Genomic DNA, 15426 nt, shown 5'->3' on the forward strand with positions numbered 1-15426 from the left:
GTTGTCAGTCCATCACAGGACACACTTAAACCGTCGACCTCACACGGACGCTCTTCCGTCGACGGACATTTTTTAAGGGCACGGATTCATCTTAAGAGTCGACACAAACTGCACAGAAATATTAAAGATAACCTACACAATTATCAAACTATATAAAAGCAAAGAATTGTCTGACATCGCAAAACTTAAGGAGAACTTCAAGTCGATTAAAACAGGACTGAGCGTTTGAGTTTGGATTTACCGCTTGTGTCGAGCTAAATTCCTGAATCCTACTGCTCTTAAAAAGAGATTTAACATGTTCATAAAGTCGGAGTCGAGACGCTGCGCTGCTGAGTTGTTGGATTGAGCTGTTTGACAGAAGAATCGGGGAATAAAAGTCAAGTGTTTTGGACCACGAGACAAAGCTTTTAAGGGAGAATGGCTGACTAGCCGGGGCCAGGCTTTTATTCAATTGGGGCTTAGTGGAGCCAACAGGGCCTTGCTGTCTCAGACACTTAATTACAACCCCAAGACTGTTTGCTTTGCATTCTGGGCCAGCGGCGTCAGTGGCAGCCGAGCGTTGCAGCCCCTACTCACTTCCTCCTCGATCTCTGCCAGGGATTTGATCGTAATGCCCATTAAATTGACTTGCTGCGTCTGAAATCAAAAGCACAGGGAGGAGGGTGAGGAGAAGAAAGAGGAAGGAGAAAGTACACACAAGCAACATGGCAGCGAGGTCCACGGCTAAGTAAGCATGCTCAAAATCTCTAATCCTCTCGCTGTGTGTCGATACAAGCGGGGGCCATAGTGACAAGTGCCGCCAGCCAAATGGACTGAAGTGATCTGGCTCTGCCTGACCGCTCCGCATTCATCACTCACCCTGTACTCAACGCCGGACCCCAAGAAAGAATGATGAAGAAGGGAACGGAAAACAGAGAGAGGAGGTGGAAGTGGAGGTATGCCACGGCGAGAAGGAAGTCTACGGAGCGTCATAGACATGTAATTTTCAAACAAGAGAAAAGAAAGGAGAAAGGGGAGGAACGTGAGCGGAGAAGAGGGAAGTCGAGGAATGGAAAAGAGGTGAGACAGAGCCGAGGTGAGTCGAGGAAGTGAAGGGGAAATGAGGTGAGGGTAGGATCGAGAATGGCAATGATGAGGAGGGAAAGGTGGAATGAATTGAAGTTACGGAGAAGAGAGAATAGAGAAAATAAAGAATTGAGAGAGGAAGAAGGCAGAATGAGGAATGAAAAAAGGGTAGAAAAATAGTAATAAATATGAAAAGTGAAGGTAGAAGCAAGAAAGGTGGAAGGTGAAGTTAAACCTAGAATTTAGAGGATGGGACACGATGAAGAGAGATAAAGTAAGGATGAAAAAAACAAAAGGACCAAATGAATACAGACTACGAGGAATAGTTAAAGGAAGGAAGTGAATAGTATAAAGAAAATGAAGAGTGGGAAAAAAAGAGAAATTGAACAGGACAAGGAAAAAATGTGTGTGAAGGAACGAAAAGTATAAAAAAAAAAGGCAGACAATTAATCTGAAGAGAAAAGTGAGTGAGAACAGAACAAGTTTCAATGAGGAAAAAAGCAACTTCATCAGGGGAAAAAGGTAGAAAAAAAGGTAGAAAAAAATGGATGAAGATATAGGAGGATGCAAGGAGAGAAAAGTTTGAAAGAGATGACAGGAGTTTGAGGCTTTAAGGGAAAACCGAAAAAAAAGGTAGAGAAAGAATTGATAGAATACAGAAGTAAACAGTAAACACAACTATAGTTAGAGTTGAAATAATATTTGAGTTTATTTTACCGGCTTGTTGTCTTCGTAGAACTTCTGAGAGATAACGAAGGGCACGTCATCAAAGGCTGCGGAGCAAATACAATGTTTGCATCAGACTTTTTATACTGAAGACATCCCTCCTTTTCCTTGATTCCTCCCGACTAACTATACTAAATGCAGGCTTATAAAACAGCATAAGCTATCAGCACCCCCGAGCTCCCCGAACTCCTCCACTCTTCCTATCTTCAGAGAGAAGATGAAAGGCGTTTTATTTTTTTTGTTTTTCTTTTTAACTCTGCACCTCCACTCTTCTGCCCTTCCCAACCTTCTTCCAGTTTAATTACGCTTGATTATTCCCGATTCCGTCTTGTCTGAGGGATGTTCACCTCGGGAACAATGACACACTCAACGCTGGGAGCGGGGGGGGGGAAAAATGGAGGGAAGAAAGACAAAAAAACGCTCACCAGATATCACATTTGCATGAAAATACGCCGCACTGTTCAGCCGGCAAAAGGGAAAAAAAAAAAAGAAAAAAAAAGTGGATTGAAACGAGGACTTGCCAAGAGCGCGGTGGTATAATTAGCGTTTGACCAAACAAACGAGCTTCAACAGAGCTATAATTAAGCAGGCCTGTAATTAAGTGTATGCCCTTTATCATAATGATCGTGGTTAAAATGGTGTGATGGCTGCCAGTTGATTATTAATGGTGTAACCCCGGACTGCACGCATCCCGCACTGGAATCAAGGTGTCACGACTGTCAGGCGAGAGAGCAGCCCTTTGTTTATAAAATATATTAGGACCCAAATTAACACGGGGTGACAGGGGACCCAATGCCCGCTGTTCTCTAAAGCTGCAGCTGCTTCAAAAATATAAAATGAAAAAAAAAAGAAAAATCGCTGCTCTGTTGGCTTCGATCAGAAAACATCAATAGATTCCAAAACATGTCAAGCCAAGAGAATAAAAAAAAAAGGTGAGCTACCTCTTCATGAGTCATCATTTTTTTGGAGACGACTTTTTTTTCTTTTCTGTCCGAAGCAGAAATCTCAAAATGATTCCACGCGCACGCACTTCTGTGACTCACATCCCCATCTTGGATATTTCCCAGACTCGTCGTCGGGCCGGCATCCAGGGCAGCGCAGCACAATGTCATCTTTGTAACAATGCGTGACCTCTGGCCTCACCGCAGAAGGAAAGCTCACTTGGCTTACTCGTCACTTTCCACAGAAGTGGAAAAAAGAGCTAGATCGTTTCTTCCACTGGGCTCGACTTAAAGTTGGCTTCGGATTTGTGCTCTTCATTTGTGCATATTCGAGGTCCAGTTTCTCGTGACATGACCACTGACCGTGTGATGCAGCCTCTGGTGACCCCCTGCTTGATGGAAACCCATCGTCTTGTTTATACCCGACACAGTTCTGCCCTGCAGACGCTTTATTTTAAATGTCACAGTGAGCACAGGTAGGCTTTATATGCAGATTTCTTTTTTATTACATTTAAAATTTTCGCTCCTGTTGATGTGTCTTACCATATAGACCAGGGGTGGGCAATTATATTTCTCAGGGGCCAAATTAAATACAGTGGTTTTTAGGGGCCGTCAAGCCAAAATAAGAAAGGGACAAATAAATAATTTTATATAATGGGTATATTTTAAGACAAATAAATTCATAAAAGGACATAAGGTTAGTTCTTCATTTGATTGTATATCATTTTATTTTAATTAATTTTATTTTAATATTCTTAAAACATACATACTTCATATATTTTACCATTTCAAATAAAATACATCAACTGCAAAACGAGTGTTATTTTGCCATAATTGTATTTTATTAATTCAATTTATAGAAGACAGAAAAGCGGAGAAAAAAAGATATATAAACAAAGATTATTATGAAAATATACGTACAAAAATGCAAGATGAAGAAATTACATTAAGACTGGTGGTACATAAATTGTGTAATCTTTAATTTGATAAAATATAATTTAAACGCACTAAGATAAAAAATATATTGTAGGGAATGAACTCGTTATAGTATTGATGGACCCGATTTTAAACATTTCTAAATGGCCAGTTTTATAGTATTATTTTAACTTAATGCGAGTGCATAGATGGAGTTAGGGGGCAAAAAAAACAACTCAATATCTTAACTATGGTGTTAGGTCGATATGTTTTGAGTTAAATGAGAGTACTATTGACTTAATGGTAAAATGTAGTGGCTGTGTTCTGTCTTGCATCTTAAAGTGTGAGTGAAACTGCTTTATGGTTACACAAAATATCTTTAATCGTTTTTTGGGGTTTAAAGGCATATATTATATAATTATTTGAGATTTTTAAAATCTATAAGTGAAGTTTACATACATCAGTGCCAGCAGTGTGAGTCAAATTAACTCCACCATGTATCTTGTTAATTTTGTTGGAACGGCTGTTCCTTTGCATAGATATGTATCTGATTCCTTTCCGAACAAGGGGCAGTTCTTTAAAGCAGTGAAAGTCAGTGTTTTTTTTTTACTTTTACAAACGATTGAAGAGGATTACAAATACACCACCTTGCTGAAATAATGTTTCTCATTCAGTCCGTTCAGTCATTAATAAACTAAATATAAAGTTAATATACTGTTCAGTGAAATATAAAAGTATACAAATAAATAAAAGCAACCGAAAATTGTTTAATTACATTTAAAAAATGTTTGATAACATTTGAAACATTTAACAACATTTCAAAATACTGTTGTTATTGTTTGATTATAGTATAATATAGTTCTAAAACAGTTGAAAATAGTTTGAATACAGTTGAAATGGTTGATTACATCTGTTTGAGTACATTTGGAAATTGTTTAAGTACATCTAGAAATTGTTTGAGTACATTTGGAAATTGTTTGATTACAGTTTAAAAATTAGTGCAGTTGGAATTTTTGTTTCGAGTATATCTGGGAATTGTTTGAATACAGTTTAAAATTGTTTTCTTATATTTGAAAAGTGTCTGATTTTAGTTCAAAATATTGTTGTTATTGTTTGATTATAGTATAGAAATGTTTGAGTACAGTTTAAAATTGTTTGATAACAGTTGGAAAGAGTAAGATTTTATAACAGTTACAAATATGCTGCTAACTGATGGACAAGACGATGTTGAAATAAAGAACAAACTAATGGAAACAGAAAGTGAACTGAGGCACCAGCGTGGCTCTCAGCTACCCCAAGACATGACGACTTGTTCAAGCTCATAAAAGAAAAGAATGCCACATGCCTGGCAGCGCCAACACTGGGCGGAGCCGAGTCCACAGAATACATTTAAAAGCCAGACAAGATGGCCGTTGCCTGATGGATCTCCGTGGTGTGGACAGATGGATGCGCCCTGCTGAAGGCCACACTTTCCTTAAAGCTCAAGGATTACATTTAAAACCAGATCTCACTTTGTATTCCTGCGCCATCTATAGCAGAAAGGCTATCTACCGCTCAGACGAATGGAGCGGGCCTGATGATGACTTGGCGAGGATGTATGGATACTCCCGCACAAAGAAAAACGAGGGTGCAAAGGGCAAAGATAATGTAAATACAATCTTCTGACCGGGAAAAGCCTCCATGACGCATGCCTGAGCTGCTCAAATGGCACGGCCACACTCCATTAACCCTTGAGGGTAATGCGGTATGTGAAAGTGAGTAGTTTGAGGAGTGGTATAAAAAAAATCAGAGCATTTTTGGTACAGTGACTATGATGATGATGATGATGGTGCTGAAGACAGAGGTGGTGTTAAGTAAAGAGGACCCCGGAGCTTGACTGATTGTAGTGTAAAGAACGGAGTCAGCAAAGGCCCCGTGTGGATCATTGCCTTATTAATGGCTCCGTCAGGTGTGATGAGCAATGGCTGCATTGTCATCTCCAGCCTCTGGGCACAGATGAATAGCTGTTTCAGGGCGGGAAGGGCTTCTTCGTACGCTGCGCTGAGCACTAATCCCTCACGCTACCATTGTTGGATGCACTGTCACCCTGGACTGTAGCTGGCGCCGTACATCGCACTTCCACGTCCGCACAGGAGACGACCACGCACAGGCGGAGCGCTGAGTGATGGAAATGTATGCGTGGCTGATGGAGCATACCCGTATTACCTGAACCACCACTCAATAGGAACACGCTCGGAATGTTGATGAACTTTTATTTTACACTTCACTAATTCAGCAGAACTGCATTGATCTCTGTCTGGTACCATCACTTGCTCGGATCAGACTCGCGCCTGAATGAGGAGGAGACGTCGCAAATAATCCACACGGATGGACGTGAGGCTCTTATACACGAATGAAGCATTACAATTTAAAGTGTATGCATTTAAAGCGCAAAATAAGAGGTATTGCAAGTTTGTTAAAGTAGGTTCATATCTTTTGAGACGGATAATGGAAATGTTTTCATTTTGATGTCAAAATATAATATTAATAGCAATACAAATTAAATTTATTTTTTGGTTGCCACCATCAGGAGCTGCCAAAGGGCTGCACAAAACACAGAGGCTGGACTTTCACCAAATATGGTGCTCCGGATTTTGTATCGGAATATACTTGTTTTTTTTCTCGGCTTCATGCATATACTACTGTCAAATATGCGTATCAACCTCAGTAGCCAACAATATACATTTCCACCCCAATGGGTGGGTGATGGAGGAGGAGGTGCAGGGTAGAAATATGTTCACATTATTAATTTATGTTTTATTTTTACCCTTGTAAGTTAAAAAAATTGGAGAACAACTAAGGAATAACATATATTTGTGACTATGTATTTTGCCCATTTTTTTGCGACACATTATTCTTTCTAATAGACATTTCAGTAACTCTTTTAAAATTGTTAAATCTCTCCACCCAACCCACTTTTCTTTTATACCTAAAGCATAAAAATAATGTTTGCTATATAAAAATGTCACTTGGTTTGTCACAACCATGAAATAATATTTAACAAAAAAAAATCTTATAATGGAAAATGATTACTTTTACTACAGTATATCAAAGTAACCATTAACATATTATAAGACAGAAGCCACCCAACACAATGAAAATGTTTTATTTTATACTACAATGCCAGATATGGTCTTCAATAAACTGCATTTAAAGCGTACTGAGCCATGAAGACGTTGATAAATGACTCAAGCTAAAATATAAAGCTAATAAGACTCTAATGTCCATTTAAAAGGATGAAGATCGTATTTATTTTCCGCATATTAAAAGCCCACTTGACATCCTACATTGAAATAAGTTTGACAAAAACTCACACAATGCTAAAAGCAATTTTCAAACAATATAAATGAATGTTTTTTTTTTGTTTTTTTTAGTTTATATTTGTTCTCATAGCAAATGTTTGTTTTTTCTGGATTAACAGATATTTTTGTGAGTAAATACATTGTAATAAGGAAATATATTTTATTTGTACACTGTTGATAGTGTTTCTGATCCTGATCGAATGTTTTAAGTAAACTTTGAAACGTGAAATGATCGATCAATGTGTAAGAGCTAGTTTTAAAAGCACTGATGCTTGAGGAACTAATAACTCAATATTAATTTCTAAATAAAAGTAGGAAATAGTTGCTTTTTAACTGTATGTTTATTAAAAAGTCATCGATCATAAATTATTAAAAAATTGAGACTGATTTTTTTTTGGATTAGATTATGTTTATATAAACTCCAGAAAGTTTCCATCATGTGACAGTTGATGCCCCTGCTGCTATTTATTGCTCTCTCAAACACACGTACGTTATTATCTGGGTTGCGTGACATTGATTCGACGTATAATAAGCCGCTTGTGTGTCCAATAAAACTGAAATATTCTAACAAAATGATGTTGCTCTCCCTCTGTGACACAAACACCACGACACCTTTCCTGTCACTGTGGGTCTTAATTTTGAGATGTTTTTTTTTTTTTTAAGCAGATAGAAAAGATATTCTGGTTGCAGACCCCCGCTCTCTTGTCACCTCAGTGGATAATGGTGAGTCGATGAACAGAGAGCTGAAGGAGGACCCCCCCTTTGCCCACTCACAGCCCTCAGCCTCACAGTGACATGAGAAATAGTGCCCAGGCCTGACAGCATCTCGGAGACATATTGTAGTTTATTTTGTCGCCCGGGCATGCCATCTGTGCCATTCCAATAGAGAGAGTGTGTTCAGGCTGCTGCGAGAGAAAGGGCACCAGGCTTCGGGTCCCTCAGTGGCTGCGCAGCCACGGCAGGTCATTAGTCAAATTGCCTAATGAGAGAGAATACAAATGGCCCCCTACCCCTGACAGGAGGAATTTTGGAGGTGTCAAAGCTCCTGACCCGTGCTATGAGAACAGATGATAGCGGGTTGCTATTTTCAGATTCTTTTAATGACTACGGCTCTGTGAAGCCCATTCTTTTAGTTTCATCTCTGCCTGATTCTTCCACCCTTTTAAGCCCCAAAGAATGAACTGAATTGTAGTGAAACTTTATTTGTAACACACTATAGATTCAATCATATAGAGAGTACTTTATTAGTCGGACTAGAAGGCAAACCAGATTATAACGTACATGAAACATGGTGGGGCTTTGTGGTTTAATACCATGGCGCTCCTTCCAAGGTAATACCAAGGTAATACCATGGTTCTCCTTGCAAGGTAATATCAAGGTAATACCATGGCGCTCCTTGCAAGGTAATACCAAGGTAATACCATGGCGCTCCTTGCAAGGTAATACCAAGGTAATACCATGGTGCTCCTTGCAAGGTAATACCAAGGTAATACCATGGTGCTCCTTGCAAGGTAATACCATGGTGCTCCTTGCAAGGTAATACCAAGGTAAAACCACCACCGGCGTGAGGTATTAAACGACACCTTGTGTAAAAAATCGGAGCACCTTAAGATGTATACCAAAGCTCCTTGCACAGTAATACCATGGCGCTTCGGAGAGTATACTCCATGCCTCGTGGGGTCGTACCATGACGCCTCGCAAAGTAACACCACGATGCTTCGTGCAGAATGCAACTGCCACATCCCTTTGCAAAGTATACAACGGCACTTCAAGGACTAATATGTTAAAGAATTGATGTTGCTTTTATAGTCTTATCACAATAAAGATGTAGTCATGCTTGCTCCGGTTCACAATAAGCTGGAAGAAATGTGTCTAGTTAGAGTTTTTTTTCTCAAGAAATGACAATTTGTGCATTAAGATGCAGTGACCACCAGATATGCGAGCTGGTCTTCCCATGCAGGCTATTATGCCACGCTCACTGACTCATACTGAAAAACGCTTTTTGCTTGCTGCGTCCAGCAACAAATGAACAAACCGTTTGTATTTAAGTGTGTCATGCTATGAGCTTCCGAATAAAAAGGCAGAAAGAAGCGGAGTACAACAGTGGTTTGGGACTAGCTGTAAGAAGTGCCTCCACTTCTTGCTGGTGGTAAAATCTGGATTCTGACTCTGTTGTCATTCCGATTGTCCGGGAGAAAATCCCTGACATAATACTAGGCTACCTCGCAAAGTCATACAATGATGTCTGGCTGAGTAATACCACAATTCCCATATGAGTATACCACTGCGCCTCGCGAAGTTCGCTACTGGTGCCTAGCAGGGTCATACCATGGCGCCTGGAGGAGGATTACAAGGCGCTTAGCGAAAATAACACCACGGCACATCACAGCGTAAACTACTGTGTATCGTGGAGTAATGTCAGGGTGCTTCACAAAGTATACTATGCCACCTCGTGCAGTCATAGCTCGGTGCCTGGTGGAGTATACTATGGAGCCTTGCGGAGTAATACTAAGGCCGCCTTGCGGAGTAATACCACCGCGCCTCAAGGAGTAATACCACAGTGCCTCGCAGAGTTATACCTCAGTACCACAAGAAGTAATCCAACAGTGCCTCGCTGAGTTATACCACACATACCATCCGTGCTTTGCAAGGAATTCTAGACTTGAAGTGCAGCTTCATAGTTTACCAACATTTTGACTGATTTATAAACTCTGTTTACCAAATATAACTAGTTTGAGGTCAAGTTCAACCAGAATATATTTTTAGGTGCTCTTGATTTCAAGGTAGATTGTCGATTTTTGAAAAGTTTCAAGGTCTTTAATGGCAACTTATGGTCTGAAAAACACGGTAAGTGCTTTTTGGAAGATGAAAAATTGAACACCAAACGTCTTAAATATACACATAATAATGAGGGTCCATGAAATAAATTAAATAAAGTAGTTTATTGTGGGACTGTGATCTAATTTTGCTCCTCGGAATAAACAAAAGCTTTTTTTTAATTAAATAACAGCAAAAACATGAACAAATGAGTCTCTGTGTTCATCCAGCGTGAACAACTGCAATGTCATCAAGCTTTTTAAAACGGCAACAGCTTTAGTTACCGCGGGGATCCAAGATGGAAAACTTATGTGGAGTGACCCACTTACTTTTTCCATCTGTGACAAGCGGTCCTTAAAATCTGGTAGTAGGACAGGAGCCAAGAGGCAGTCCCAGTCGGGCGCCGCTCCATCAATCTTCAGGAAAGTAGGCAGAGCCAGAAACACCTATGGTGAGTTGGCCACGACACACTCTGAGGAGGTGTTGTGACAACTTTGAAAATAGAAAAAATATATATAGTTTTATGTTTTGAATCGGGAGAAGCGAAGGGTCATGCGATGCTAACCTTGATTCTTTCATCTATAAAGCGACGCTTGCAGTGGAAGTTCGGCTTCGCTGGCTATTCATTGAGAAATGTCCCCAAATTAAATGGCCAATCAGAGCTTAATCAGCAGCACGGTGTTTTTAAGACAGTGCCATGGCACTGGCATGAATACCCAGCTGTGGCTGCTGGTAAATGTGCTGCAGAATGTGTGTATAAATGGTGTGCGCCGTTCTGGACAAGTGTAAAAGCTGGCAGAGGGCTGACAGTAAATTGCATGTGCCGGATGGGACGCAGCAGAAGGCACAATTACACAAATCCCCTCTTAATTAGCGGTTCTGTGGGCAAACTAACCCGTAATGATGCGAGGGATGTGGTGAGGCCCCGAAATCCTAACAAGAAACAATGTCGGAGAAGGGGTCACGTGGCCCGGGTTCCCCTTGAAGTGGCGTCTGACGCGTGATCCATTTTGATCAGCGCAGCTGCAGGTGATGATTTCCATGTTGCTTCGGTGCCTAAACTGTGGCGCTGAGCTGCTCCCCCTCCGGACCGTGGGCGAAGCAGACGGACTTTGCGAGGGTTCGGGAGGGCTTTATTAAGTTTTCAATGCTCACAGCACCGAGCAATGTAAAGTGGCATCTCACACGGTGAGTAATGAACGGTGCCAGGGCAGAAGCAGGAGGGATGACAGCCAGAGAGTCCTTTCTGGCAGCTTCTAACCTGGACATCCCACTATTTATCATTCCCAGGAAGCAATTCGCCAGTGCTGTGGTGCCATTTGTCTTTAATTATGCTCATAAGCACATTATCACTCTCTTAATGAAGCACCACTGTCATTGGAATAACGTATTTCAACGGTTTTATAAAAGTACTCGCGGAAAATCCAGCCGTGTAATGTACAGTACTTGGGTTTGCTTTGGTAAGAGTCTAAAGATAAGAAAAACTAGAAATTACTTAAATAATAAATACAATATATACAAAATACATTTTGAAACAAAACAACCAAAAAATATCTATCGAAGTTAATTGAAGTGGACTATGGGCCTTAAATTGAAATATGATGACATAATGTGATTATTACTTATTGAATATGTATTAAATATGGTTTAATTAAAATTCGACCTATTGTTATTCTCATGGGGGGGGTATTCTTCCCCCATTTGTGCCCCTTTACAATTCAGAAAATGAGCTGCAATTATGGACATATTTCTTATGTTTTATGTAATATTTATTTTTTAATCTAAATTGGAAGTATTTGAATTTTCTTGGGGGTCTCTTGACCTGATCTAGTCTTTTTTTTACTAATATTTTTATGTTTCAGACAATGAGTCTCTGCTTGACATATAAAACAAACATTAAAGTACATTAAAGGGCAACTAATGCGTTGATTTAAGTTTGTCTTAAATAGATCTTGGACCTCTATTGTACTCATCAGTATGTGTCTGTTTGTACAAAACTATCTTTCATTTAAATATTTACATTAGAAAATGCACTTAAAAACACTTGTTTTTTCTGGAGATGAAATCTTGTTTACCATAACCACACCCACTCTGCTGTGATTGGTTAAACATCGAGGTTTCCTGGAAGTCTCCATTCTCGCAATGGTCTCGGCTCTTATAACCTCTCGCCAAGATTTTAGACAGGTTTACATAATTAAATGACATATTAAATATAAAAATAAAACAGAGTAAAAAGATACATTAATAAATCCAGTTAAAAGTTAGCTGGCAACACACCTCATGCAACTATTACCATAGTGCACAGCAACAATCCAAGCCTCAACAGTAATATGAGAAAACGGTTTATGATGAAGACCCGGTTTAAACATGTCACAACGTCTATTAATAAATATTACTCTATATCGCTTTGATTGACTGTGAAAACCATGACTTAATAACAGAATTAAATGTTTAAGTACAATATATACTTGATTATATTATTGTTTTCTCACCATTAAAGGAATCATTTTTGAGAGAAGGTGCTGAAACTAAAAACCTCAACTTTACAGTGATGAGCTAAAACACCTGGATTAAAGTTTGAAACATGTCATAATGGTGTCACTCTTACACTCCATTTAGCATCACTATAAAAAATAGATAGTTTTAGGTTCGGATCAGAATACATACAACATATCCATTAGATTGTTCTGTCTTGAAGCATGACTACAGCAGAAACAAGAGTTTGTATTTACAGGACATAGAAGTGAGTTGTACCGCAGTGTTAACCAAGCCGGGCTGTTGGATGTATCCGCGCTGCAAAATAAACAGATATTTTCCAAACCGCGATAGAATGGCAGCCTTGGCCTCATCTCAGGCGAAAGAAGCTGGTTTTATTTTGAGCTTTTTCGCAGCAGACTCCGTGTCTCTCGGCAAATCTCCTTGAGCACAACTATTTAATATAACTTCTGCGAGCCACAGATGCCCTTTTACAAAACGACTTGGTTCCCAGAATCTCATTGTGCTTGCTAAATCACACCACACTATGTATTATAAGATCATTAATTACAAACTTAACAAGTCAGCAGAGCCATTAAAAGATCTTTAAGGCACATTTGACCATAAATCTCCTTAAACTATATTTAATGACTGGATTTTTGTGAAATATTTTTTATCAAGTTCTAATTAGATGTGTGATAACAAAGCCTGCTGTACGTGGGGCAAATGAGAGAGCCGTGACAGGCCCATCCATTGAGGCCGTCCATGTCTGGACACAGAAACTAATGGAGCTCTGCTTCTATCTCAGGGATGGATAGAATGCAATGAGGGATGAGACTCTAGAGTCCAGTGTGCTTGATACATTTAAAGACTCTTTCTGTCTCTAATGAAGGTCTCAAATGCCTGGAGGCCTTTGGGTTTAATTCAGCTCCCTCCCAAGAGCTGCCACAGGATTTATATCCCGATATTTAATGCTTCAGAAACCTGCAGTCGCATTTTCAATTTGGTTACTCTTAATTGGTTTGTGTTTATTCATGCAATGGGATAAATCAGACTGAAAAGTTCAGTTGAAAATAGTATTAAATTACACTATTTTAAGAGAAAACTATGAATAAAAATATAAACATTTTCAGCAACCTATTCAACTAATGATGTAGTTGCATTCATTAGATAATTAACCATCATTATTTAAGCAATAAAGAAGAATAGAGAAATATTCGGGACATTAAAAACATATCTGGAATTTCTTCTTTTAGTTAAAAGGTGAAAAAATTAAAGATACATCTAACCTTTTCTTCTGAAGAACGTCAAGATTTCTTAAATAAATGACAATTAAACATCCAAATATGAAAGAATAAAAAGGTGTTATACGTTAAAACATAATCCTAAATAAACAGGCTGTATCACTAACTATCTTTATTAAAATCATTGAAGGTTCTAAAAATGTGCATTAATATTGTTATGGTAATATATTCATTATGAATAAAAACAATGATTGCATGAAATAATAATTGTTTCATGGTAGATTTCTGCTTCATAAAATCAAAAGAAATATATATACATACAATTCAATATTTTTTGTTTAACACTACCAGACTGCTAGTAGTCACAAAGTGCATAACACATAATACCAGGATTAAATGAACAGAAATCTGAATGTATTTAAAACAGAACACAACATTAAGATTCAAACCAAGCTTTTATATAATATTAAACAAGACAGATTCTGTGAGGTATTGAAATAGCACTGTATAATTACATGTAATTAAATAACGGAAAGAGAGTTAAAGCACGTTTAAAAATCCAAATAAACGCCAGTATGATTTTAAAATGTATGATGCACAGAAATCCAGTGTTATGATTAAAACTGGGGGAATGTGATGTTGCCTGTTTGAAAATACTATTGAAATTGAGATACAAAATAGAATTAGAATTAAATACCTTTAGGTTATATCTTAGCTAAAACCTACCTTTTTAGAAAAGCATATAACTTTTAATAGTGTAATGTTGTTAATGTTTTATCATGTTTTAAAACTGTAGCACTTAAAGATGTAATGACCAAATGTAAAGTGCAATACAAATAAATGTTATTATTATTGAAAAAAATCATCAATATTGATTTCATAATAGTACAACGTTGGTATGATATTTAATATCTAAATAATATAGTTTGATTAAACCACAATAAGAATATTTGAAATAATTGGTGGAAATATTTGCTTTGATTAAACAATAAAATGAAGTAACAATGCGCTCACTTTGTATCACGCTAAGTGCTACATCTGCCTTTTGCTGACCGGAGGAATTAGGAGGGAAAACGTGGATTTTAAGAGTCTTCCTTTCATGTCTTGATGTAGGCTTTGGCATTACTTCAGACATCAAGATCGCTTTCATAGAAATCCCATTCCATCTAAACTAAAAGCCCGGCAGTAAATCTGCCGTACCTCCCCCATAACACTTCCATAAATGATTCATTCAGCTCAGTTTAGCTGATGCAAAACAGAATGTTGGTGAGTTGTGGACGGAGCCGGAGCTGCACGTGGAGGACCAGCCCCGCTACTTAGTGATTTCATCAATCTCTGCGTGAGGAGAAACTGCACACACTAATAATAACTCCTGCTTCACTAACCAGAGGCCCTGTTTTTTAATCCCTCAGACTAAAGAATTGTGTTATTCTAAAATATAACTCAGACGTTGCTGGAGCTCTTCAGATCCGTCGCGGGGCGAGATAAGACTCGGACGATCTTCCCTCTCTCTCTCTCAGCCCTGAAACTACACGGAGAGATAAGATGGAACTTTTGTTTGAAACCTGATGAGAACCCTCTTAATGAAAGTGCGGCGCCAAAAATAATCTTTTTTCACCATGTTAGTCAATCAAGAAATGGTGTAGTTTGGGGGTGAAAAAAAAAGAGGAGAAAGAAAGTCATTCTGCATAATCAGTTCGCACCATCTGGAACAATTAACAGAATTCCACAGAACTCAGAGGATCAGTCATATTGGCTTATTAAAGATCCAGAATTACACAAGTAATAAATCCGTGGAAGAAGTCTACCCCTGCCTGTCATGACTATTTTAACTTCAAATACACTGGGATACTTGATAAGGCTGAAAAGGGGAGATTAATATATGCAAATGATGTCGAGCAT

General features: G+C 38.6%; 1 protein-coding gene across 1 annotated transcript in view; it reads right to left on the reverse strand.

The window, feature by feature from the left end:
* Nucleotides 1–405: 405 nt before the first annotated feature.
* LOC148088290 (multivesicular body subunit 12B-like) overlaps nt 406–15426 on the reverse strand; it is a 39198-nt gene continuing 24177 nt past the window's right edge. Inside the window, exons 7-8 of the mRNA XM_087779214.1 lie at nt 1783–1838; nt 406–636 (exon numbers count right to left, since the gene is read on the reverse strand). Of these exons, the coding sequence (XP_087635340.1) occupies nt 499–636; nt 1783–1838 (194 nt within the window). The 3' untranslated portion in view covers nt 406–498. The remainder of the gene's footprint in view (nt 637–1782; nt 1839–15426) is intronic.

This window comes from Callionymus lyra, chromosome 1 (assembly GCF_982586985.1).
Source record: "Callionymus lyra chromosome 1, fCalLyr1.hap1.1, whole genome shotgun sequence".
In the NCBI taxonomy this organism is placed as follows: domain Eukaryota; kingdom Metazoa; phylum Chordata; class Actinopteri; order Syngnathiformes; family Callionymidae; genus Callionymus; species Callionymus lyra.